General features: G+C 42.6%; 1 protein-coding gene across 1 annotated transcript; it reads right to left on the minus strand.

Moving 5' to 3' along the window:
* Positions 1-25,320, minus strand: LOC142951945 (disks large homolog 5-like). Its single transcript, XM_076093875.1, has 33 exons — positions 24,918-25,320; positions 20,921-20,989; positions 19,958-20,126; positions 19,452-19,595; positions 17,708-17,891; positions 16,443-16,699; positions 15,684-15,996; positions 14,839-15,069; positions 14,026-14,210; positions 13,750-13,875; positions 13,380-13,512; positions 13,166-13,290; positions 12,817-12,992; positions 12,507-12,610; positions 11,882-11,974; positions 10,860-11,786; positions 10,636-10,759; positions 10,342-10,486; positions 9,730-9,851; positions 9,136-9,219; positions 8,881-9,040; positions 7,931-8,093; positions 7,711-7,844; positions 7,088-7,252; positions 6,409-6,592; positions 5,632-5,780; positions 5,164-5,334; positions 4,803-4,999; positions 4,247-4,390; positions 3,931-4,058; positions 3,456-3,565; positions 1,335-1,444; positions 1-252 (listed from the first exon to the last, which is right to left on the minus strand). The coding sequence occupies exons 1-33, from the start codon at positions 25,213-25,215 to the stop codon at positions 149-151; spliced, it is 5,928 nt and encodes a 1,975-aa protein (XP_075949990.1). The 5' UTR covers positions 25,216-25,320; the 3' UTR covers positions 1-148.
* Between the last annotated feature and the right edge of the window lie 1,646 nt (positions 25,321-26,966).

Genomic DNA, 26,966 nt, shown 5'->3' on the forward strand with positions numbered 1-26,966 from the left:
CGGATAATGCTGTATGTGAAAAAGCAATGGAGTTTACCATAATGTCTTTTAGCTGTACCGATTCACTGTGTATCCCGCAATAATAAAAATCACATCTTCTCTAATGTTTCTGGAGTCATGTGCGGTGGACCGGTGAGAGGTGACATTTCTACGGCGCTCCATCTGGAATCCACAGGACTTTACTCTGTTCCTGCTCCACGATGGTCATGATCTGAGTGCAAATGAAGGCGACGCTGCCTCCTTGGACAACACCTGCAACACAGTGAGGGTGGGGAGAAATATTTACATGAGAAGTGTTAAAGCATTTGGCTGAAACTAGAGATTCTTTCCATTATCAATTAATCAGTCTTCAAAATTTTGGACAGTTAAAAAAAATAAATAAAGAAAACGGATATCAACTTTTATATTTCATGCAGCCTTCTTCCTTGTGAAACTTGGTGCCTACATTACCCACAATGCAACTCAACCCACAACAGTTCTTTTGCATGTGTAATGCTTGAAGCAGCTAATGTAGCCTGGAGCTGCTAGTCTCCAGCAGCTACAAAGGTCTGGTAAGCTCACTTCTCTCTCTCTTTCCCCCCTTATAACTGCTGATAATTACAAGTTCTCTTGTGTGCAGAAGCTGGCCAGCCACCTCTCCTTGTTAGAGAGGATGTGTTCATTCCCAAAGCCCTTCCCCATAAATCTACTTCTTTTATAGAGTCATTAATCAGCTGGACAGTCGGGCGTGTCAGACTGGCTGCTGCTCTAGATACCAAAACTTTGTCTGATCTGCGAAAGACTACAGAGATATTGTGCTCCAAAAAGCTCAGATGACCTCCAGTGCTGTTGTAGAGTCACATTGATTAAACTAAACTGTATTAAAATATCAAAAACTTTTTAGCAAAGCTTGTTGTAACTGGATTTGTTTATTCTGAGCTTTCCTGTAAAATACACCTTTCTATGTCGCAGACTCTGCCTTAAAGGGCCAGTTCACCCAAATACCACTTACCTGGACTGCTCTTAGATAAGGTTATTATTTGATGTTTGGTTTTGAGAGATCAGCTGCTGAGATTTAATGTCTATATGATGGAGATGTATTCTATTTGTATTGAAAGTGCTTTAAAAATTGCTCAAATTAAAAATCGGTCTGCCGTGACATGAGGGTTAAAAAAGATAAGCTTTTATCTACACACTGGTGTTCAGCCCTGCAATGACAATCAAATGACATCATATACACATTTAGTACCTCGTTTAGTCTCTATAAGCTCAAAATGTTTATTGTCATTACTGTATTTCCTGTATCTATACTCTCTGCAGTATATCAGAGAGAAAATCTAGTGATTTCCACCAACCTGTGAAGAAGCGGCTGTAGTCCTGCTCTGTTTTCTGTGCCGCCTCATACTGCTCCTTGGAATGTTTCTGAGAGAGTTTATCCCGCAGGTACAAAGGGTCCTTCTGCTCTCTGAAGAGACAAACATCAGCACCTGTCAACATTCTTGAAAATCATAACACGGCGCAATACCAAGCTGTGGAAGGAGTCAGTTTGTCAAAAGCAGTAAATACATTTTATTTTAAATAGGTTCTTGTTATTTCGCTTTGAAGCCGTTTGCTCCAATCACTCATAGAAATCTCCATTTCCATTTATCGACATTTATTGTGCTCGTGTGCTTGCAAGCTGAATATAAACCACAAAGAATTTGCACTGCAACAACTGCAGAATGCATCTGTAGGACATGACTGCATGCTGAGGTGCTAGTTGTGTGTAATATGGATACAATTTTAGGTGTATGCATCTAAACACTGATCCAGTGTATATCATAATTTTAAGTAAGTGAATAAATTAAAGAAAATTTGTCTTATTTACCTTTATATAACTAATATAAGTAATAAATATTTAACCTTCAGCAAGTATGATATAAATGAGATCTCTCTACTGCAAACTCTTCTCACCAACTGGTTCACTTTATATCTGCACACAGTCCTAATACGAATTCAAGTGACTACCCAGTCCCCAGTCTTCATCCACTGGGAGCCCCTGAACCAACTTTAAAATCCCACTCATCTCTCTGTGGCACTCAGTATGCAGTCAACATATTGGTCTGTTGTTGCCTCCCAGAGGATAGATATATAAAAAAATAAATTAAAAAAATAAAAACAAACATGAAAAAGCTCGAGCTTCCATCAATCGCTGCCACGGGCAGGCAGTGGGAGGTGCGTTTGTGTGCTGCTGCGGTGGACGGGGGAAGCGAGTGTATTAGCCGCCCACGCCACAAAGCGGAGCCACAGGCCCCGAGAGCTCTCCCTGGACAGCTGGCACTCAGCTGATGACAGCAAAAGCTCTCCACCATGTTTGCCCGCTGCACCACTTCATAGTTTTGTGGGGGTGTGTGTGGCCGAGAAAGCCCGTTTCTACCAGACCTGAGTGTGTCTTTATTTGTGTAGTTATGAGTGTGCGCCTGTTCACTCCAAAGATAATTAGGTCCCTCAAACATCAGTATAGGTTCAATAAGTAAACCTACGTCCTGTACGTCACATTAGCGTTGATGGGATGTATTTGTAATACAACTATGAGAGAAGCTAACTTTAAGGTAGATTAAAGACTCAAGTTACTGTCTCAGGGTATCAGATTACATTTGATAAACAAATAGATCCCTGTGGAGAAATTGGGGATCTGCAGCAGCAAATACAAGATAGATCGTTAGAGCAAAGCAATAATGTCCAGTGTTCGTCAGAAAGATAATGTGTTAATATGATTCTATTTGGTTCCTTTTGTTGCAAAATTATTAGTGTCACTGGTATTGCTTTGAGAGACAGCTAAGATGTTTGTTACAAAGTCATCACAAACTGTTCGCCTCAGCAGAATTAATCTCCCCATGAATATCACAATCCTCCCATCTACTGACACTGTGAATAAATCAGGTTGATCAATTACTTTTTGTTGAGTCTGCTAGATGAATAGGATTATGAAAGCAACATGATGTCAATTTCCTGTTTTGATTGAAAGAAAATTAAAATGAGAGAAATCTAAAATTATATTTCCTGGACGGTGAACTGACAACATCTGGAGAAATGTGTAGCTGAGTCATTCTAACATCCATCTTCTTGACTGGGAAAGGACAGAACTTATGCCAAATAATCCTAATTATGTCCAATAAGCTAACAGCAACAAAGAATTAAGTCAGATGCTACAGCAACTACAGTGTTTGTTGACGACTTGTGTGCATTCATAGTTATTATATTGGGGATATATTTCTGTAAGAAATCACATTTTCTCAGCATAAACAGCCTCCAGAAACAAAAGCCTTGGTTGAAAGACTCAGGATCTCACTGAAGGATCTGAACTTGAAACTGAAACTGGGTAAACAGCAGTGGCACCAAAACATAACGGCACGCTTGACATAGACTCGATAGGTCTTCAGATAAGCAAAAAAAAGCACTGAAACAAACATCTTCCAAGTCACGGGATTACTCACTTTATCTGCTTGGCATTTTTGTAGCGAATGAATATGACGATCGGGTAGATGTGAACGCTGTGAAGACGCTCGATGGCGTGAGGTGCAATGTCAAGTAAACAGTGACAGTCCTATGAGAGAAAATGACAGCAAAGGACTGCATGAGAAATGGGAGGTGGTGAGTGTGGTTCAAAGCACAATGTTGCAAAAAAAAAACATGCCACATGACTTATATTTGTTTTACACTTCGCAAAGGTTTCAGATTTATTTTGATCAAATCGGCAGTATGGCAGCCTTATTGCATTATATACAAATATTACATTTGAATACTGATGCGCACGTATGTTGTTAAATACATTTAGATCTAGATGGACGCATCTCATATTTGCAGCCCGAGGTTATAAAGACAGTAGTGCACAAACTTAGCAGCTATAAAACGAAAGAATGTCACAGTGATGGTCCTCGTATGAAGTTTAATACACAGAGATGAATTTACCTTCTCTGTGATCTCTTTTATTGAAGCTACAGTTGTCACATCAAAATGGCCGCTCCTCCGTTTGTAGTCGATGAACACACAATCCTTTACTCCGCGCTCTATTGCCTGCTGAGACGCCTTCATTATCTCTGAAAGTAAACACAATTTTGAAAAATGTTATAATCCAAACAGATTTAGTTCCCTCTACTTGTTAAATTGATTTTATTATTTAAATTTGTAAACCATGCATCTCTTAGTCACACCTTTCTCTGCAGTATGACAATGACAGACATGTTAAATTCTTCATGAATAAATAAACTCTAATAACAGACTTTACCAGGCAGACAGCGACAGAACTGGCCAGGAACCTCCTTCACCAACATGTCCTTACTGGCCTCCAGTAATGGACCCAAGATCAGCACCGGTCTGGGGAACGAGCACTCCACCCTCTGAACCCTCTGGTACATCAGGCTGACTCCGTCTGAGCAGTTCAATACAGAAATACTATTCATTAGAAAATCAATAACCTCACTTATGAACTTGTGTGCCCTGGGAAAGGTTATGTTGAACCAGCGGGAGTCACTATAACACAGGACATTTGAATTATCCATCCATATATTTCAATCTAGTCATGATTCTGGAAAAAAGTATATATATATCAAAAATACATATTTAGAGACATTTACCAATCTAGATTGTTTTGGTGTAAGTTGTCAAGTTTTGGAGATTCTTTTTTCTTCACTTCACGTTATTCTGACGTGAACGCCATTAACTGGAGATGTAAGATTTTTAACCAACAGCAAAATAAAGTTTGTCGCTTCTTTACAATGAGTACTTTAATTTGTGAAACTTGTGCATCTCTCATAAAGCTGCTTCAGTAGATGATTTCTCACCTTCTGTAATGGGTAAAGAATCTATGCTTATGGCGTCCAGAGTCAGCAGATCCTTCCCGTCCTTTGATCCGCTGCGTTTGTGTTTCAGCCGGCGGCGGAAGAAGGATCTCCGCGCAGCGGCCGACAGAGTCTTGCTGGTGCCGTTGTCGTCTTTCATATCGGCCGTGCCGTGTCTTCTGTAGAACTCCTGGTCCATCCTTATGGAGATATATCAGCACAGTCAACTCAACTGTGACCTACCCTTGATGAATATGCAAGTGATCATTCAAATACAAAGGCCTAGATAAGTCAAAATGACATCCTTGACAGCAGTAATTACACAACCTCTAGTTTGTAAAAGGAAACCTTAGGCTGGACTTACATGTATTTACTTGGAATCTGCCCCTTTTCCAACCTCTGTGCATTCTCGTCGAGTTGCCAGGCCATCCAGTAGCCAAAATTGCCATTTGGTAGTGTATCTTCAACATACAGGATGTCATCTTTCTTAAAGCTCAGTTCCTGCTCTACCTCTGCCACCCGCTCATAAAGTGCTCTGACAAGAGATCAACAACGAAGTAGTTATGACGAATACATTCCTCTGACCTGATCTGACATCAAGAGACAAATTCTGACGATTATGAACATAAAAAAGCTTTTTCGAAAGATTCTGCGTTGAAGATTCAGCCCTTTCGTAGATTAGGTCTCAACCCAAAGCACAACTCTTTAAAACGTGGTATGAGAAATTATTTATGGTCGTTATGCAAGGCCAAACATCATGTTACAGAGGTTACGATGACTAATACTCTAATACTCTCACTATTCAAACAAATCCAAAGATCTGTTGAAGTACCTTATGAAGAATCCGTCTCCGGGGGACTCTGTGATCGCAGACAGGTTGTCGACGCAGTTCTGGACTTTAAATGTGATCGTTTCAGCTGGTTTCAACATTTCCAGGTAACCCTCTTCTTTAGTTTTGTTCTTCATGGAGATACCGTTGTACTGTTTGAAAACATCAATTACATAGTTGACAAAAGGACACCGAGCTTGGCTGCCAACACAGAGTGACTCATCATTTTCAATAAAAGCAAGCCAAACAATGCACAAAAAAAGACATTTATAGAGTTGTACTGAATCTGCTAAAAGAGAGCAGTTGTTTGTATAACCATAGAGTGCTTTTGTTCAGCAACAGTGACTCAGGTGCCGTCACATCCAACATTGCATTGGGAGATGCAAACTGGAAAGCCACCAAGAAAGTTGATGAATTAGGAAGGGTTGAGCTTCTTTATTTCCACATTCAACAGCATTCGTATCCAACAATACTTTTAAAAATCTTGTACCCTTTATTCTCATCTTTTAGATCATTGTTTTAGAGAGAGGAGGAAGAGGGAGTGATTGGCTTGGTGGCAGCTCAAACAAACAAATGATCAACGAGGTGGATTGCTCATTCGGCGAGACTAAATACTGTGTGGCTTCAAATGTATTGAGCTGTGACGTTGGTAGCCACGCCAGAACTCCTAGACCAGGGCATGTAGAGGTTGTTAGTCCCTCATTGGGTCTAATAATGTCCAAGTAATTTATATTGTGCACATGACATTCTTGGTTGATTAAAATTATTTTTGGCACATACCTCCAATATCAAGTCTCCAGGCAGCAGGCCTTCAGGACTCTTAGCAGGACTGTCATCATCCAAACTCTCCACAAAGATGCCGTAAAGGTTTCCTCCACAGACCTGAACTCCCAGCTCCACCTGGATCCTCTTCAGCCTCACCAGCCGAGGCTCTGCAGCCCAGCGTGTACTGGAACCAGGAAGCCTGAAGAAAAACCTTACAGTCAAGCTTTGAATGCGTCTGTCCCTTCACTATACCACCTCCAAAACGCCTACGAATAGCTTTAAAGCCTATATTTGTTTGCTACTGCAATATTCAACAGCAGGAAACTAGGATTACCGCCTCGTGGTTGTTTGCCTCTGCCAAGCAGTCAACTTGCAATTCAAAATATCATCACTTAATCATTTTTAGCTATTAAACTGTGTGAAATTGTCATAACTAGCATATTAATTTTTGAGTTATGGCCCAAAATGAGTTTTGAGAGTTCACAGTGACATTGTACTTTGCCAATTTCCAAATTTGATGAAATTCATTCAAGGTGTTCCTGAGATATGGCTTCACATCAATGGGACGGACGTACATATGTACAGGTGGCCACGTCGGTCGCCGGAGCAGAGTCATAAAACTATCACAAGTGGAATGTATACCGAATATGAAAATAGCTGCATCTGCGGTAGCCGAAATAGTTTCCAGTCCTACCTAAAGGAGCTTTGAGGGCTGGTGGCCGGAGTCGTCTGTTTGGACGGCGGCGTAATGGTGCCCTCGTCCTGCTCACTCAGAGTGTCTGCGGTGCAGTGGTTGTCCGGGGTGGTGGCTCCGCTGTCGCGGTTCGTCGGCTGGTTGCTGAGCGACTCCATACGAGAACTAAGGACAACAGAAGTGGAGTCAAAATCTTTACCACTCGACACAAAATTACTTCAAATAAATAAAAAGCTATTCATTGAGTGTTGGAAATTAAGTCAAAATAGAGCGTAGTTACGTTGTGGCATATATTGTGTCAACTGCAGTGTTTTGAATATAAACTCGTTGTGTTACGTTTGCATTTGTTGCTTGATCTCATCTGATTTGTTATATTGCCACTTCATTATGTTGTCTGTTTGGAAGTGACTCATAATGTGTTTGCTGTGAACAGTGTGCTAATAATGGTTGTAGAGTAGCAGAACTATTCCATTCATGTTCTCACATTATACTGGAACAACTTTCACTGCCACTGCACTGACAGGCTTTGTTTTTGCCAGAATGGTTAATTTGATGACCTTAAAAGCATGCACTCAATCTGTGTAAGTGATTGTTGTGGTGCTCTTTCCTCCTCGCCTTCTTACCCCGAACGAGAGTGGTTGCCCAGCTGAAACATGTGAGGATTATACTGAGCCAAAATGGTGACTGTGTCACATTGCTGCCCGATCACCAGCCGCGCCTGCTGCTCGTTGGCATTGCGAAGGTTGATTCCATTAAACTGGAAACAGAGGTGACTCATCAGACACAGAAAGAAAACAGTAAACCACAGCTAGATATCTAGTGGAAGTGCGGTAGCTGCTGTACCTCGAGGAGTTGGTCTCCGTACTCTAAACAAGCTTGATGTGCGATGCTGCCTGCTGTCACTTTGGACACAAATACTCCCCCGTTCTCTCCACTCACAATGGAGATCCCCAGTGGTTCTGCTCCTTTCTGTACTGTCACATTGCGTGGCTCCTCCAAGTAGGGCCTTCAGGGAGAAAAACAAAAAGAAGAGGATTACATTTTTCAACCGACATCTGTGGGAAACGATGAAGACAGCAGGGAGGCTGCAACATGCAACTCTGAATGATATGAACTTAATATAATTCCAACTAAAAATGATTTCTATGCAACTTAACTCTGTTTTGCTTCTGAAGATTTCGTTAAAGGTACATTGCTAGCATTCAGTTAATAAGAAATGGGAGCTATGTGGGACATGCCAAGTGCATTTCAGAAACCAAAGTCATGCAATCATACAACAGCATTCTGAATAAATAAGAAAAGAAAAAATTTGATGACTTAAAAAGGCATACATATCTCAACTAATGCTATATTATATATCTGCAGTGTGTAGGTCTTGATGTCCGTGCTCTCACAGCCTTGCAGGTAGTGCATTATATGTGCTACAAGCAGCACAGGACAAACCTCAAACTTCTTAAAGAGAGGAACTTGGGCTTAACTGCCAGTGGAAGTCTGACAGAAGAAGTGACATAAGAGACAAATCTGAGAAGGAGATGGAGAGAGAAAAGAAAGAGAAATCACACAAAGCAGGGGGGAAACATTTCAGGTTGTAATGAACAGCAGCAGAGAGGAAAGAGATGAGGATAAAATGATAGATGGGGAGTCTGTGTTCTAATGATGCGAGGATGGAGGCTCACAGTGTTTACTGCTTCACAAGCACTTCATTACAATGAGGCAGACAGAAGTACAGACAAATGGTGGAAAACAGGTAATGTTCTGCTGAATAATGCAGCCCTGACAAGAGGCTGGCCTACCCATCCTTCCGCCTGTCACCAACGGGAGCAGGGCTGACTGATATCCTGGGCTGGGTGGAAATGGAGCTCTGCGATTGGCTGCTAGTGAAAGAAGATGTCTCCAAGTTGACGGGGGACATTGGAGGTGTCGGGCTGCTGCACTCCGAATGCGAGAGGGAGCCTGGAGTGGCAGAGGAGAAAGGTATGAATGCAGACTTGACGTGTACTGCTGTGATGCTCGTTATCAGACGATGTAGCTGCAAAACTCCGTCGTACCTTTGTCAGAGCCAGTGGAGCGCGGAAAACGAGTTGGAGGGATCTTAATGCGTTCTGCCTTAAACTGTAAAGTACTGCAGGATCCTAAACACCGCAAACAGAGAGAAAGTCATTAAAAGGTTCACTGAAACAGAAAATTAAAAAAGTCTCACTCGTTTATGTGGTTATCAAGTCGTGCAGATTGCAAGGTTTCCCTCAGGATATTGCTTAGTGAAGGTCGTAAGCGTTTTTTCCCCCCGTCACTGCAATAGACTGCTCTGATGGACGACTACAATGATAATGTATGATGTGGCCGATCAGTCACTGTCTCTCCTGAGCTGAGTCAGACAGAGTGCAGTACAGCTCACAGTCAGTTTAGTTGCTAGATGACGTCTTCACTCTTAAAATATGGAGAGCCTTTCCTGTGTGATGTACAGCAATCCTGCTACCCTTTTTCAGAGTCATTTCTTTAGTGAGGATAGTCTCCACTGATTAAAAATCTTAAAATGTGTAATTTGAGTGTACTGACCATTAAACATGCAAATATATAACAGTGTATTTACAGGACGTATTATACAAGTAATGATTTGCCTAAAACTAGGACTGCATTCGTACCCAGTCTGGCACTGGAGGGCAGGGAGTTGGTGCTGTGTGGTGGTTGGCTGCAGCTCGTCTCAGTCAAGTCTCCAGTGCGCTTGTGGCCGAGGTCCAGGCTGAGGCAACCTTGATGCTGGGGGCTAAAAGTGGAGAAAAAGGCCTCAGTAAGTCCTCCCACGGTCAATCATTCAACTCAGAGCAAGATGTCATTCACAACATGCCTGTTTAAGAGATCTGGGGCAGAGGAAACTCTGTGGTTTGGTACAATAAAAGCGCACCAGAGGAATTAATAAATCAATGCTGAATGTGAAAAAAGTACTTTCAGTATCAAATTGTCAAAAAAAATAAAATAAAAAAAATAAAAATAAATAAAAATATATATATATATATATATTGTTACACGTTCCCAGAGCCCAAGCGAGTGTCCTCAAATGTCCCGTTTTTTTTTTTCCAACCAGCAGTCCAAAACTCAAAGATATTCATTTATAATAAAGAACACAGTAGGAAAAACCCAGGCATTACTAATAACAACATTGTGGCATGTCACAATATCTTCTATTACATGTCAAAATGTCTGCTGTGACAAAGTGTGGAAAATAAAAAATTTAAAAAACAGGCAGATGTTAACACCTTGTGTGTGAATGTGTGTGGACCCCTGAGCTGGGAGCCGGAGGACAGTTGTTGGTCTGGATCTCGTGGCTCCAGGCGGTGTACACTGGGTTCCTCATCACAGCCGTCACTGCGGGACACGGGGCTAAACCTCGCTGTGCTGGGTCTGGAGGAACACATAGAACAGGATCTGATATAAAGATCAGACTAAGGTTCACCATGTCAGCCGTGTGATGAGAAGAAAAAAAAGGTATGGTCACATTACATTACCGTCCTACGAAAAGCAAAACAGGCGAAGTTGTTCAAATGACTTACGTGACGTGACGCTGCCGTAGCTGGGAGGTACAAAGGTCATGCTGTACCGATTGGAACGCATGGGTGAGAAGCGTAACAAGTCCATCGGCTCTGGGGAGTGCTCGTCGTTGGAGAAACTCTGTACCTGCAAGAAGCAAACATTCATCAATTCATCTGTAAAATATAGAAATCCACACACACATTAACAAGAATGCCAGATCAGATAAGGACAGTATCTTAATTACCTGCATGGGGGCAGGGATGTATAATGGAGTAACATTTCGCCGCAGTGCAGGTGCCGATCTTGGCCGGTACCTCCTCTTCTGCCGCTCCTCCGCTCTGTGTCGAGGCCCCTCCTCCTCGGCAGGTTTCTTGGTCTCTCCTGGAGGAGCGTTGGTGTAATAGAGCTGGTCCCCCGTCTCTCCACGGTCCTGTGGGCTTGTAGCCTGAGCCGGGGTGGTTGGTGAAGTGCTGGTGGTAATTGTGGAGTCGGATGCCGAGCTGTTCTGCTGGCGATGTTTGAACCTGAACGAGTCGCTCCTGGCTGGCGGGGTGGGAGGGGTCTGAGCGGATTCAGATATTGAGTTCGGCGGCGAGTGCTTGGGCAACTGAGAAAGAGACGTTTCGGGCCTCCTGAAAGCGCTCACTTCAAAGATGGACTTCCTCTGTTTGACCTTCTTGTATATTGAGAGCGGGGCACACTCAGGAATAGAAGCTTCAGTTAGGACTTTAGGCCACGTGCCTCCACCGGGCTTCGCTGATGAGCTTTGCACTCGGTCCAAAGCTGTTTCGGGAGAGCTGCAGTCAGACAGCACGGGGGTGAAGGTGAAGGGGCGATGGTGGAGCTCCGGCCTCCTGTAGCAGAAGTCTGGGTGGGGCTCTGAGGGACTGTGGGAGGTGGAAAGGGAGCGGGAATGCAGGGAGCTGTTGGAAAAAGGCTTGTGGTGGCAGTGAGAGTTGCTGCTGCTGTCCAAAGAGTCACCTGTACCCTTACACGCTTCGTCCCCTCTGCTGCCCAAGTCACAGCTGCAAATGTCTGTCTGTGTGGAGCAGTTGTGCTTGGAGTTCCTGCAGATCCTGGCGTGGATCTCACAGGGATGGAGCCGAGAGATCTTTTCTGAGTCTCTCAAACCTTCAAATAAACTTTGGCCAGAATAGCTCTGTGGTAGGAACTGTAGAGGAAGGGATGTAAAGCAACGCTTATTTCACTTTACTATAACAATAAATTAAAAGCATACAAGTGTGTGTGTAGGTCTGAAGACTTCACCTTCATGAGGGAGATGCTGAGAGAATCACAGCAGTTCCTCAGCAGAGACTCGCATTCAGAAAGCGACTTGTTATCGAGTGCAATGCCATTGATCTGTAGAGGACAAGATCAGAAGAAATGTCAGTAGTTACAGCTTCAAATACAACATAGTATCCATCATTACGCTAGCCAAAGCATGGTTGAGGGAATTACAAAGTTTGCGTAAGTATGTGTGTAAAAATACTTTGTTTCTTTCACCAACTATTCTCAAAGATGACAGAATACTAGGAAATCTGCTTGATTATTGAGTGCGCTGTTAGATGGACGAGAAGAATAACATCTTGAACATACACTTTGCTTTTTCTAAGTCTGACAGCTATTCGATGTTGTAGTTTGATTGACATTAATTGACAAACTCCTTGTATCCTTTCCTGGTACAAAACGGTAAAATACATAGGTTTCCTGTATACCAACTACCAATACTGTGAAGATAAATGTATTGTGTCAACTTTAAAGAATTAGTATATTAGTGAATACACCTGTGGCCAGTAGAGGGCACAAGAGGCAAACATCTCTGCCCACATGGCATCAAATGGGCTTCATCTCTTGTCATGTCTCTTGACAGGTTGTTTGACAGCATACTCACAGCCAACAGTCGATCCCCAACAGTAAGAGCGCAGTCTCTGGCAGCTGGACTGCCTGGAGTCAAAGTGGCAACAAACACTCCACTTTCCAGACCGATGCCACCGTCTGAGAGGTGAGAGACAGAGAAACCAATCATAAATCCTGTGAGACAGTTCTATCAATCTTCAAAAAACATAAAAGCAAAAAAAAATAAAAAAAATACTTTCACCATTACATTTGTAGTATTAAAAAAAACACATTAATAACTACTTAATGTGATTAGTTGTATGTTAACAGAAAAGTTTATTTGTTGATTGGAGCTTGAAGCGGACCTGTGTGTCCAGCCAGGTTCATCTGGATCGGAGTGATGATTCGTCCTCCTAGTGACTTCCTTCTGCGTACCACCAGATTGATCACTCCCTCGCCGCTCAGCACCGCTTTGATCACCTGTTTCCTATCCTTATTGGTCAGGTCCACATCATTCATTTTCAACAACCAATCGTTCACCCTGCACAGAAGGAACCACAGTGATAGTCAGTGAAAGTCACCAAAAGAAAGTAAGGCCATAAAAACAATTTCCTTACTTTAGACAATATGTTATCTAAATAAACACTGCATTTTTCGTAACCAAAACTATAATTTGCTGCAATTACTGAAGCGGGAAAGCAACGAGACATTTACCTTAATCTTCCTTCAGCAATACTTCCTTTATCCACCTTACTGACAAATATGCCACAATCTCCTGGTAAATAAGGATCATTTACCCCTTCAGCGATATCAAACCCCAGCGCTTTCAAATCCATATCCTGAATATGACAACACATAATACAGTTTACAAAAGTGAATCTTGTCATATTCTCTTCTTGCGTTTCAGTAAATACACAGTGGTTCTTACTCTGTGCTTCTCAAATTCTACAACTTCCGTCTCCCACTCCATCGAGTCCGTGTCGATGGCTGAATCATGTGAACTGTGAACCATCAGCTGACGAAACCTTGCTTCCTTTTCCAACTGGTCCTCCATCTTTTCTCTGCAGGGCACATAACATGATAAGTACAGTCCCCTTTAGAAGTCATTTAGTGACATACTTCCTCCACTGGGTGGCGCAAAAGATCTGGTATGAAATCATGATGGATCCCCAAAACAAGAGGAGCACCGACTCTGACACAAGTAGAAACTTCATGAATTGACAACAGTAGTTACTTGAATAATAAAATGCAAAGCTTAAAGCTAAACACAGTGCATGAAATGAGGAGGAATGACTCACTTTAGTTCTTTGAGTTCCCGTGCAGTGTCATTCTTCTGCTTCCTTGTGTCATCCAGATTCCTCAGAGCATCTGCCAGATCACTCACGGCTCTGTCCCGCTCTCGTCTCAGGTTGTCACATAGCGTGCTGACAGATGCACACAACAACAAAAATCAGCAACAGACCAAATGTAAACAAATTTATTTTGGTCCGAGTCTAAGAATCTTCACTAATATGCAACGTAAACGCGACATCTTTTCATAAATCAAACAAGCATCTTCTGAACCCGTTCCTTACCGTATGCTCTCCCTCTCTGCCACGATCTTGTCCCTCTCCTGAAAAGCCCAGTCTCGTCGGCACTTGGCTACCTCGGCCTCTTGCACGGCCTCTTTCAGCTCCTGAGAGATGGCCTCGTACTGCTTCCTCAGGATATCGATCTCCTTGCTGGCTCGTTCCATGTCCAGAGTGGCAGAGTCTTGTTTCTGGAGGAGTTGAAGGACATGTACATTGATGAAAGTCGATGTAGGACTGTACACAGGATGTGAGCGGCAGGATGCTTTACATCTAATATTGAGCTGTGTAGACACATTTTAAAAGTAGATTTGATCATTTTACAGTTTGTAAAACTTCATACTTTTTCGCAGCACAAATATTTTTTGCTCCAGTTGAGGATGTTTTCATCCCGACATTTGCACTGCTCTAAATAACTGTACAGCAGGGAGGCTGCCAAGTATAGTAAGAGCATTAATTAAGTCCACAGCTAAATTAATTCATTAGACTATTGTACGGTTTGGCTTAATTATCTATTTCTGATGCAGTGCAGCTCTCTTGTGCACTTTGAGGAGGAGGAGCCTTTTTACTGGAATTGTTGGTAATTTCCTAATGCAGGAATCTCAGGACTTTCATTGCAATTAATCTGATCACACCGCAACCAAGTGCGATGGGTGATGCACAGTTTCTCAATAAAATCGGTGTGTGGAAACCTGCCAGCTGCGGGAAAAAAAAAAACCCATTTACGACGACTATATGAGATGGGATGAAGGGATTATTGCCAGGGGGATAAATCAATCCCTCCATTTGTAATGATAAATCTCCCGTCTGTCTGGCTACCTGTCTGGCCTGGTAATACTCTCGCAGCAGCTGGTCCCTCTGGACGATGGCCTCCGTCCTCTCCTTGCGGGCCACGTCCCTCTCCTCGCGCACCGTCTCCATGTCCTTGCAGGCCTGGCTCAGCTCTTTCTGGGCCTCGGCCTTGTCCTTCACTTCGAGGCAGCATTTCTCCAGCAGCTCGTTCTTTTCACAGATGGCCCGGTCCCTGTCCACCAGTGCTGAGGCCAGCTCCTTGAAATAGCACAAAATCATATCACAAGTGGACGATAGAGATCAAAAGGGAGTAAAAACTCTAAACTTTCTGAAGTCACGTCGATACATAGTGGTTTTTTCTTCTTCTAATGTAGTTCTACTTTGTATTGTTCCCCTTACTTATGTTTACCTACTTCTTTGTCCTGGTTCTTGTGCCGCTGTGGAACTCGATCAATAAAATCTTATCTTATCTCACTGAACAAAAGAGGTGCTACTAACAGATTTCCTATTAGGTGAAAACCTGAGGATTACAAAAGAGGTTTTATTCTTTTTTTAAAGAGGTCAATTTGTTGCGTTTGTTTTGAGTTTTCATTATTGGCTTGATGACTCATACTGGACTGTAGCCTTTCAATACCGATGAAGACACAAGATTGCTATTCGGCTAGCCTAAATAATCTCCGGGTGTTGCCAAAATGAATGATGACCGCAGCTATGACCAGCTTAACAACAATCGACCATGCAATAAGTCATTCTTCGTTAAGTACCCTTGGAAATTTGAAGCAATCATCATGAAATGAACGTGTTATGCAGATATGATTCAACAACAAATTTAACCCAATTTAAATCTACGGACCCTTTGATTCGGCCGTTACCTGTCGGAGAGCCTCTAGCTCTTCGCTGGCCACCCGTCTCTCTGAGGAAGTGTTCTTCAGCTTCGCCTCTGCCATCTCCAGCCCAGTCTGAAGCCTGTCCACCTCTTTGATCACCTGATCTCGCTCGCTCATGATCAGGCGGTACTCGTTGATCACAGAGTCCCGCTCCTCCCTGTATTTCTCGCTGTCCTTCACCGCCTTGAGCTGCTGGGTCTTCTGCCGGGTCGCCTCCGACTGCAGCCGGTCCATCTCTCGCTGCAGCTCCTTGTTCTGGGCTGTGGCTTTGGACAGTTCTTGCTGTGTGTTGTCAAACCTGCACCACATCGGGAATGAAAATGGGTTTTACTGCTCTGTATAAATAGTCACCCTTTGCATTTGTACATTTTCTGAGTTGTGCTAAAAAAAAACAACAACAAGTTAAAACAAAACTACTAGAAACAAAGACAGGCACAAAACAGCAAGTGACCAAGCTTGCAATCTCATCATCATAAATGAAAAGTTAAAATGGGAAAGCATCTGCCCAACGGCAAAGCTTTATCTGCCTTGGATTAAGAATGTTTTAAGCACTGTGCAGATCTGACCTTGGCTCAAGTACTGAGTTTAAAGCAAAGTTTGCTGCAACTGCTGTTAATCATTAGACTTTTTACAGTTGCTTAGTGTGTGTGTGTGTGTGTGTGTGTGTGTGTGTGTGTGTGTGTGTGTGTGTGTGGGGCTCCAAGAGCTGCTGGTTGTGTGTGTCTGTGATATTTCCGGCTTTACCTTCTTATAGACGAGGAGTACTGCTGCTGATAGTGGATGGCAGCATCTCTCTGCTTCAGCAGCATATCCAGCTGTTTCTGCAGCTGGTGGTTCTCCTCCTCAGCCTGGTCCAGACGACTGAGGTCTGCGTTGTGACCGGCCGTCTTGTCGTTGTAGCGCTTCCTCAGAGCCTCGTAGTCGCTCTTCACAGACTCCAACTTGTCAACAGTTGTGTCATAAAGCTTGCCGAGGACATCAGATGACCCCTCTCTCATCACCTGGAAATGACATCATTCATTCGTACTGAATTAGAGGGGTACAATGGGACATTTGCCTGTTTGGTTCTGTTTGTTTAGTCTGTTCTGAAAGCTAGCTACCAAACAACTGCACTAAGACCAAGGAGAGAAGAAGATATTTGATAGTAGCGTAAATTCATAAGCTAAACTATCATGTGTGCATTTATTCAATCCACGTGCTGATCACAGCAACAGTCAAGGAAGCCATTCTTGGCCGTTCTGGTGGTATAGTGGTTAACATAACTACAATGTCCAAAGTTCAGTCGGGGACCTTTGTTAACACTACACTGTCTAGGCGACAGGAAGCAATCTATATAACTAGGCGGGATAATTCAGTAACCATGTATACACACACAAGCATATCAGCACTAGACTGCAGGACTTTGCCTGATTCATCAGAAGACTGCTCAATGACTGAGAAGCCTGTAGGTCAATATGATATCATGTTTACATCCCTTGTTTTGCTCTCAAACTTAAAAGCAACACTGCATCATTTGGTCCAGACCAGGCCTACATCTAATCCAAGTCCTACACATACACGTCCAGATAGCTTTTACGTGACTGGCATCTAAACATTACACAATAAAAGGTTGACTTTGGACTGACATCACCGAGATACTTGACGCTGAACATTAGTTTACCTAATGATGACATGAGCTCTGAGGTTAAGGAGGCATGTATCCATGCTATCAAAGAGCCATGCAAGACATTCCCCCCAATGGTTATATTTAATGATCTGGCCTTCTGACTGCAGTCAGACAATATGTCCGACGGTGAAACAGTAAAAGATGCACGTTAAGTCATTTGTCTGATTTGAAAGAATGTTTTGATCGATGGAGTACGAGCATGTCTGACCCCGTTTCTCTGAATGACGTCGTCTTGGTCAGCGGGAGAGAAACTCATTGATTTCTGTCTCAAATGTCAAGATCCAAATGATTGAATCTCAAGGGCAGTCGGGTATTGAAATGAGTGTATGCAGATCGTATGTACCTGCTGGTGCAGCAGCCTCATTTCAGCCACCTCTCTCTGGTCGTCGTCATGCAGCCTCCTCAGCTCCTCGCAGGCCTGCTTCACGTGGTTGTGCTCCCTGACCAGCTGGATGTTGTCCTGTCTCACCGCCTCCAGCTCCTCTTTCAGCTGGGCCTGCTCGCTCACCAGACGGCTGTGCAGCGTACTGAGGAGAGACCACAGCTAGTAGCATCAGGCCGTGGACACTGCCAGCCGCGTTTTAAAATCAGCATTACAGCACAAAAAAACAATAGGATTTATGCCTTATGAGACACAGACCAACAAATACTCAACTAATGGTTATTTTGCATATAATAGGATTTTTTTTTAGATGCATTGTTTGCTCTACAGAATGTCAAAAAAAAAAAAGATGTAAATAGAAAAATGCCCAGCACATCCAAGGTGATGTAAAAACAGCACTTTAGAAGAGCTGGAACTGGACAAAATGGTGGCATTTAAATTTTGATAACCTACTCAAATGATTAAATAATTATACAAATTGCTTGTCATTACGGTTATTTCCTTTCAATTAACTAATCATTTTAGCAACACTCTTTCCCTTGTTCTGCTCACATTCATGCCAAGATATTGACTTGAAGTTACGTGTCTTTTGATGACTGCTGCTCATTACCTGCTTTATTTCCCACCTTAATTGAAAATCTGATGAGATAAATAAAAAACACGCTACAACCATAGACACTCTGGGTTTCTAGGTAGCCGTTTGTAGTCTAAAGCTACTCCCTGATGCACCCTGGTTGTTATGCATTATTTAGGACCTCACTTAGGTATTTAGGTAAAATAGTTCCATGGTCAATATTGACTATTATCGTAATATCAAACGATTTCAGGCAACTTAGAGAGACATGCCAATTAGTTGTATGCTAGTATAAACAGTGCAAACACCGTTTAACTGGTAACAGTACAGCCATCGTATCCTCCAGAATTACTGAGTGCCAATGCTAGCCTACAGTGCGTGTGAAGGGACTTATTGATATTAGTACAATGTGTTTAGTGTGAATGGATAAGTGCAGAGGCGGAAAGGACAGTAATGAATACAGACTTTCTCTGATGCGCAAACAGGGCCCAGAAGGAGCGGCTTAAAATGGCAATAATCTGTCCTCTGCTGGTTTGCATTTAGGGGCCAGATGTTGGCTCCCTACACTTTGGAGACAGTATGGCATCATTAAATCACACAAGCGGACCAGCCTCCCTTGCACATCGACTCGGCACGGCTTATTTCACAGGTCAACAAATGCTGTGTTGGTAGCATTATCCTCATGGCACAGATGCCGTGCCATGCCACACAGGGTTCAGATGATGATTACAGAGAATGCTTTGGCACGACCTTTTCAAGAAGGGGGTATTGCCTACGGGGAAGTAATTCAGTCTCTGCTCTCAACCGTTGGTTTGAAATGACGACTCAGGATTTACGCTGCTGAGAAGACAATAAAAACTGTCTTTTCTTTGTTTTTTTAAACAATCACAAAGATTAAATGAAATTGATGAGGGGCTGTGAGGATTTTTTCCATGGCTCAACTCATAAAGGCTTCATCCCGATTACTCTCGCAGAAGTAAAATCTGTTCAACGCAATCTGTTGCGAATATGTCAGAGGGAGAACTGAATACCAGCTAAAACCCTGCAGGCTGAGCGTGAATGCATAGAGCACAAATGCTCCGGCTGTTGAAAAATTTACAGAACGGCCCTGTAGTAGGGCTTTCCACTTACTGGTAGAAGTCTACTTTCTTCACAGCCTCCTCGCACCTCTTCAGGGTGGTGCTGTGCTGGTTCTGCAGGGATTGCAGGTCTGCCATCGCTTTCATGCACTGCAGCTTCAGACGCTCGTAGTCGTGACCCGCTTTTGAGTTTGGTCTATTTCACGGAGAGGGAAAGAAGGGAGACAAAACTCGATTTGAATGCATCACGATTTTTAAGACGCCACATGAAAGGATGAGAGACGCATCATACAAACTTTGTGCTCATGGGAACACAAGGGAATAGAGGCATCATTAAAATTCTATGCTACCCTCTTGTTTTAAAGAGTTGAGCACATCTTAAAACAACTTTGCGTTACATAAGATCTTACTTCACTCGTCTCTTTGTTGCTTTCAAAAAGCTGAACTAGGCAAAATGCCTCTATTCACAGAGTGCAGGTATACTAAGGATCACTGCGCTTTTCTGTCAATGTTTGTTTTGGAAAACAGGCAGTGAGGTGCATGAGATCAGAACAGTACCTGCAGTCATCGAAGGTGGTTCCGGGTGACGAGAGAGCCAGACGTTTGCGCAGTTCGTCCCTCTCACGGGTCACGTGTCTCAGCTGGAACAGAACCGTCTCCATCTTCTCGTTGACCTGGTGGCTGTCCATGTGGGCGGGCGGAGGGGAGGAGGCTTGACCGGGCGTACCTGCGTGAGTCAGCATGTCACTCGTGGCATGTGGCATTTGTAAAGCTCAAACGATGGGGGCTTTTGTGCAGCTCCATATGTTTCTCTTCAACGCGCAATCAAGAGAATAGATTAAAGTGTACAAACAACTGGCGTCACACAAACTGCTTTCACAAAACTATAGTCCATGTTCTTTCTCTTTTGAGTTTTTACTGAAAACGTGCAGGCTCGAAAAACAAAATGAAAAAGACTAGTTTACTGGCAAGACTCGAGATCCTCAGACTGAACTTACGTTGTGTAAATATTAACTAATCACAAGCAAGAGCTCTTTGTTGCAGCTACTGGACCACAACTCTACACACACACACACACACACAAAACAACACCTTATCTTACGTTATCATTTTTAATCATTGCAGCCAAAATTCTCCCTCATTGTTGTACTCATTAACCTCAGGACTTATAAATACATTTCACAGGAATCCCTCCACTGATACAAATCAAAGCTCTGTTTCCCTTTCGGTGGCATTGACCAGTCAAATCCTCTCCCTCAGAGAATGACTAAATACAACAAGTCTGTGTGTGTGTGTGTGTATATATATATATATATATAGAGGTTTTCTAAATCCTTCTCACATCTGTGTAATCACTTGCATGTGCTCAGCGTCTAAACAGGCAGCAATGACCGACTACTCTTTGACAAAAACTTTCTCACAAACCATAAAACATCCTTATTTTTTTTCTCCCCGCAGGAAGATGATGTTTTTCTTTCTGACATTTCTACCCCTGAACACCACCATGAGCGCCACACTCACCTAAGCTGCTGAGAGAGCTGCTGCTTTCCGAGTCAGACGGCATGGTGGACAAGATGCTGTAAGTGGACCCTGCGAGGCAAAACAAAACATTAAAGTCAGTTGTGAGTGTACTTGACCGTGTCTGCATTATAGTCAGATGATTATCTCCAGCATTGTGTGGTACAGCGAGGCTGTGGAGCTTGGGTTACATTCGGGGGGCCTTTACTGAAGAAAAAAAAAAAAAGGCCGGCTGGAGGCATAATAAGGTGGGACTTTCCCCAACTTGGGATGACGGCGCTGTGGGCTGACAGCAGAGTGTGGCTAATTATCAGTTGGACAGGGAGCTTGAATACTGACTAGCCAGGGCCCCAAAGAGGCTGCAGCCTCAGAGCTTCTCCTTTTATCTCATCTGACAACATCACAACGTCCCCCCCCTGTGAAAGACCCTTCTTTCATAGCCGACAGTGATTCATAATTCACTGTACAGAAAGGAAGCCTCAGTAAAACACTGTCAGTAAGTATTATGGAGAAGATCATGTTATTTGAAGAAAAGAAAAAGTAATTCCTGAAAAGACTGAAGCAAAAAAAAAAAATTTAAAAACTTAAAAAAAAAAAGTCATCACGGATTATTTTTTGCGATTATTAAATTAAAGTCACTACAAATAATCTATCATAACATGTATGTTAAGTGTTCATGTCTAAAAAAAAAATTTTAAAAGCCCATTGATGATGTATTGTTATTGGAAGTCTCAAATATTGGTATCGGCTGCAAAACAAATCCTGCATCGATTGTGCTAGAGTTTGAAATTTTACACATAATTTAAACTATAAAATGTCAGAAACAGTATAAATAACCCATCACAATTTTCCAGAACCAAAAAGTGAAGAAAATAGTAAATCCTCAAATTTTAGCGGATGAAACCAAAATGTTTGATCAACTTAAACAATGAACAGATCGTCAACATTGTAGTATATTAATGTTTTGTTGACTCCCAACTGTTCCTTTTGTGCTCCTTTCATCAAATGTGGATCTAGTAAGCACCTCCACACATTCTCCACCTTTTAAGTGCGTCAGAAAAAAAAAAAAGAGATGTTTAACAGACTGCACATGTGATCAAACAGCCAGCAGTGGACATTTACTGAGATCTGAATTGGCTGTGGGAGGAGCAGCTTACAGTTCAGTTAAATCAGCAACTTCCACCCCTGATGTAGAGTCTAGCGCTCGACTGGGAGCGGGAGCATGACAAACGACTCTATTTACCCACGTCGCAGTACTCTAAATCAATCCCTGGTAGGATGAGTTCCCACTAGCTAAAGGAGACTTGGAGTTTGATTAAGACTGGAAGGAGCCCGGCTAACATGGCTCACCCCTCTTTTTCCCAGCAAAGGACTGAAAGAAAAAAAGAAAAGAACTGATGTGCCTCAGGATCCGTGGCATCCCATGGATCAAGCTCCCTTTGTTCTCCCTCTAGCTTAAATTTCCCATGACTCTGTTGGAGCAGACAGTGTCTCAATGGGCAAGGTTCACTGTGTCATAGCTCACTCACTTCTTCTGCCCGTGTGGAAGTCATGTGACTCAGGGACCTCGCTGCGGTCCGACCCTCACCACCCAAGTATCTCATCGCAGTTGATCTCTTGTCTTAAAGTCACAGCAAACTCTGTGCACATTCTGTGCACATTCTGACCTACGTTAAAACAGTCATCTCAAAGCGGAAAACAGGAGCACAGAGAGCTGATATCATCTAAAAATTGCATCTGTGCCTAACGGCTCTACAGGAAGTTTTAACTTGTTAAAATTGTGCAAGTCCACGAGGTCACGCTTCCTTCTGTATTGATCCAACAACAAGTGTCCTTCTGGCATCTATTTTCAGGAAGTCATAAAATATGCGAATTCATGTCGGGGGCGATTCAAGTAGAGATAAACAAGCCTCTAGTGTTACATTTCTGAAGTTATATTAACTCGATGTTCACATGCAAATTAATTATTTACATTGCACATAATTCAGCCATCATTCACACCTGTGCTTTTCCTACTGTAATGTTTTAAAGAGATGTCTGTGGGGCAGTTTGTCAGATTTCATGCAACCCCCTCTGGAGCCACAGGAGACGTGACACAACAGTTTTCACATATGCAGTAGTGCGCCACAAGACCTGTAAACAGACCTTAGTGTGTAAAATTAGACTCTCGCTGAACAACTATTGCATTGCGATGAAGTTTGGTGCAGAGACAATTGATCGTTGTGGTTCAGAGTGTGAAATGTCTCAACAGCAACCAACGTGGAATCTGGTGCAGACATTAATTATCTTTGTGAACTTCCTGACTTTCAACCAGCTCCATTATCAAGTCAAACTTTGGTTTTTCAGTTTGGATTTCCATAACATGAACATTACAACCCCAGAGTCGCTAGCGTGGCTGCAGACTCTTGTATAAAGAGATTTGAACTCTCGTACTCTTTGACAGCCAGTCTTATTTTGCAGCGAAGTGAACACGTCAGCCGTGATACACACCCTTGTGATTTGTTGCCGTCATGTTATTGTTCCTCCAGAAAAGGTGAGAACAATCTGTAAACAAAAGGTTTCCAGCCCTGAAGCTATAGTTGTATAAAACTACAAGACATCGGTTTATTGAAAACAAACAATATTCACATCACAGTGGAAATCTTACGGCTCATGTCATTGGGCTACATTCAGCCTCTCTGTTGTTAGTGTATTTTAGAGTGCCTGCTGGGGCTACCTAACGAAGCTCTCACTCATTAACGTTGTTTGGATTTCAAAGATGATCTAGCTCTCTCACCCTCTGGGATTGTAGGTAACTGGGGAGCAGCTAGATCAGCCAGCTGTGAACACATAGGCTGTAACTAGCTACTGTTTTTTGGCTGTGCAGTGGAGGAACCTGTCTGCCCAGTAGCAAAAAGCAGCTCAGCCCATTTGTGTCCTGTGTGACTACCAACAGGGAGCTGCAGGCTACGCAGAGCAGCCCAAATCATGTTCATGTGCGCAACCCTCTACAGCAGCAGAAAGCCTATCAGTACTTCAGCTTCAGACTCGGTGCACGGGCGTGAAATGCAGCGCAAAAATGTAAAAGCTTAGAAAAATAGACTCACTCTGCAGCTGCAGTGCTCTCATAAATAATGACAGAATAAATGCATAATTAACAACTCGCCGAGTACAAACGCAGTGCGTGAATAAACTAACTAGCAATGCAAATATTGCTTTTGAAATGCAAAATGTGCAGCAGATGTGCTGAATAGGAACTATACCTGTGTGCAATTGTGCATGTATTAAAAAAAATATTGTAAATACATTTTTTTTTTTCAGTATTCCTCACATATCATAAAGCAAACGATTAAATCATGAAATTAATCAGCAGACTAAATTGCTAATAAATTATTATTAGTTGCAGCCCGACAAGCAATTTGAGCACAACTCTGGCTCTGGGACTTGTGATGAGTTTTTATACTAGTATATCTTCTGGCATTTTATAGACCAGACATCATTAAAATAAGTAATTCGTAGATAATAAAATGTATTGTTAGTTGCAGTTAGTTGTTAGTTTTGGACGAAAAAAAATCTACACTTTATGTTCTCACTCTACAGTAAGTCATTGTGTACATTAACACATTTAATTCTTCAGTCATTCATTTGACTTTCATAGTGGGTTATTGATACACACACACACACACACAGTAGTGAGAGTGTAAATAAGCATCAGGTCACATGATAGTGAAGCCCCCTCTCCCTCTCTCTCTTTATTGCCCAAAGGAAAAGCCATGCCCTTCATCAAGTTGTCATATGGTCAATACCCCTAATGGCAGTTAGATCATGGCCAGAGCAGGATCGAAACCAGGCTGGACCATTCCCAAAATAAAAAAGGACACAAGTCATCTAAACACACCACACATAAAAGCTACACATGCTTCCTTACTAATCTACTTTTTTTGTTTTTGTTAAATGCCCTTTCGTTAAGCACGACAATGCACTGCTTCACTGTTGTGCGTCAAGATATTCTGCTTCTTACCAGTCGTGTGATCCACTGGTCCGGTGCCATTCAGCAGCACAGCGTGCAGGTGAGGGTGCGTCTTCTCCAGGGCCGTGCAAAACTCTGCGAAATGGTCTCTGTCCTTGCTTATGAGTATCTTCAGGAGAAGGTCCACTTTTTCCGAGTTGGTGGAGCAGTTGTGTCCCAGCTCGTAGCGTTCAGACTGGCTGAGGGTCCTGCAGTGAGCCAAAACATCCACAACTCGGTCCGCGTCTGTTATCGACTCCACCAAGTTCTGGTAACATTTCTCCAACAACTCTTTATGCTTGGGCTCCATCTCTGTATCGCTCCGCTTCGGGTTCAACCAAAAATCAGCTTCGGGACAAACCCCAGCGGCTTTACGTTGCTGGTAGTCAAACTTCACTTCGCACTACTGTCGTAACTCGCCGAAACTATCCCACTCGACCCAGTCGGGACGGTTTTCAACCCGAATTGAAGGATACACAAGAAGTAGCCATATTTGTTGCCCAAGGCTGTTGACTGCGCGAAGATGACAACACATTTTCCCAACCGAAGCTCCGTCCTTCCCGACCAAAAAGAGGACGCCTCTGCCTTTTTTTAAGTTCCGCTCCGCACACGTTGCGAAGACATTGTCGTCCTGAAATCAAGTTCTTTCGACATGTTGAAAAGTGTAAAAAAAAATAAAAACTCTTCAAGAGCCTCCCTCTCTCTCTCCCTGTGTCAACCTACTAACTCCGCCATGTCTCACCGTTCAAGCAGCTGTAGCTCTGTGCCAATCATATTTCCGTGCAATGGACATTTAAGGTAAACGTAGGCGGGGCTTTGTTTGTAGACGCACCTGGGCTCGCGCCGCTTTAATTCCCATTACGAAAACTATTGTAAGATATACTTCCTCAGCACAGGGTGGAACTAGGTACATTTGCTCAAATAGGCTACTGTGTTGCTACTTAAGTACACATTTGAGGTATTTGTACTTAAGTGTATCTACTCCACCACAGTTCAGAGGAAATATTGTACTTTTTACTCCACTGCATTTATCTGACAGCTTTAGTTGAGTGAGCTTATCAATGCAAAGTATAAATCAACTAATATGTTATGATTATATTGTTATAGATCTTGTTGTGAGCAGAACTGCACACAAAAAGGTCTGTGGATTATTTTAAGTAACTGGGTGATGATTTCTGGAAGGAGACATAGCTGTTGTGTTTTTCAAATGTCATTTCTTGGGGCCATCTCGTCCTGTATTCGAGAAAAGGTAGACATCTCTACAACCGATATCCCCAAAACTATAGGTAACTCACAACAAAGCAGTTTTAGACTGATAAAGAGCACTACAGGTAAGAGGAAAATATGTATTTTAGATTTGGGGTGAACTGTGCCTTTAAGCTACCCAGCAGTATATAATATAGTTACAATTAGCCCAATATTTACCAGCTGCAACATCAAAGTGATGCACACATTTGGCATTACTAATTATAATCCAATAATATAATATTTATGTTTTTGAAATGGGCCATTCTGTATAGTGAGTACTTTTACTTTTGGTAATGTATATTGTAATAGAAATACTTTTGAACTATCACTTAAATAAAGTTTTGAATGCAGGATTTTACTTTGAAGTATTTCTACACTGCAGTATTGCTACTTTTAGTGAAGTAAAATATCTGAGTACTTCGCTCCACTTACTTTCCGAATATTGTGATTAAACTGATCACAATTCATGTCCGCACCATGAAAAAAAAATTGTGAACCACTGTTCATGAGCATGGAAGATGTAGCAAACAGTGTTTACAGTAATACAGTTGTATGAATATTACAGCATAACAAATCATGCATTTATTGATTTGGCCTTTGCTTCCCAAAGCCTCATCTGTTCACTGAACAGGCTAGATATTATTTAACTATAGGACAAATCCGGGAGCTTTTACTTCATGATTTGATCTCTTCTCAGAGCAGATTAGGCCTATACATCTCTAGATTGTATAGTGTTCCTCATCTGGATTGTCCCTTGACACATCTGCCCAGCTCTGTGAGCTTTCTTCTGCTCCACATAATCTATCCGATCTC

The sequence above is a fragment of the Anarhichas minor genome, unplaced genomic scaffold (genome assembly GCF_050575085.1).
Source record: "Anarhichas minor isolate MPS153535 unplaced genomic scaffold, ASM5057508v1 ptg000017l, whole genome shotgun sequence".
Classification (NCBI taxonomy): domain Eukaryota; kingdom Metazoa; phylum Chordata; class Actinopteri; order Perciformes; family Anarhichadidae; genus Anarhichas; species Anarhichas minor.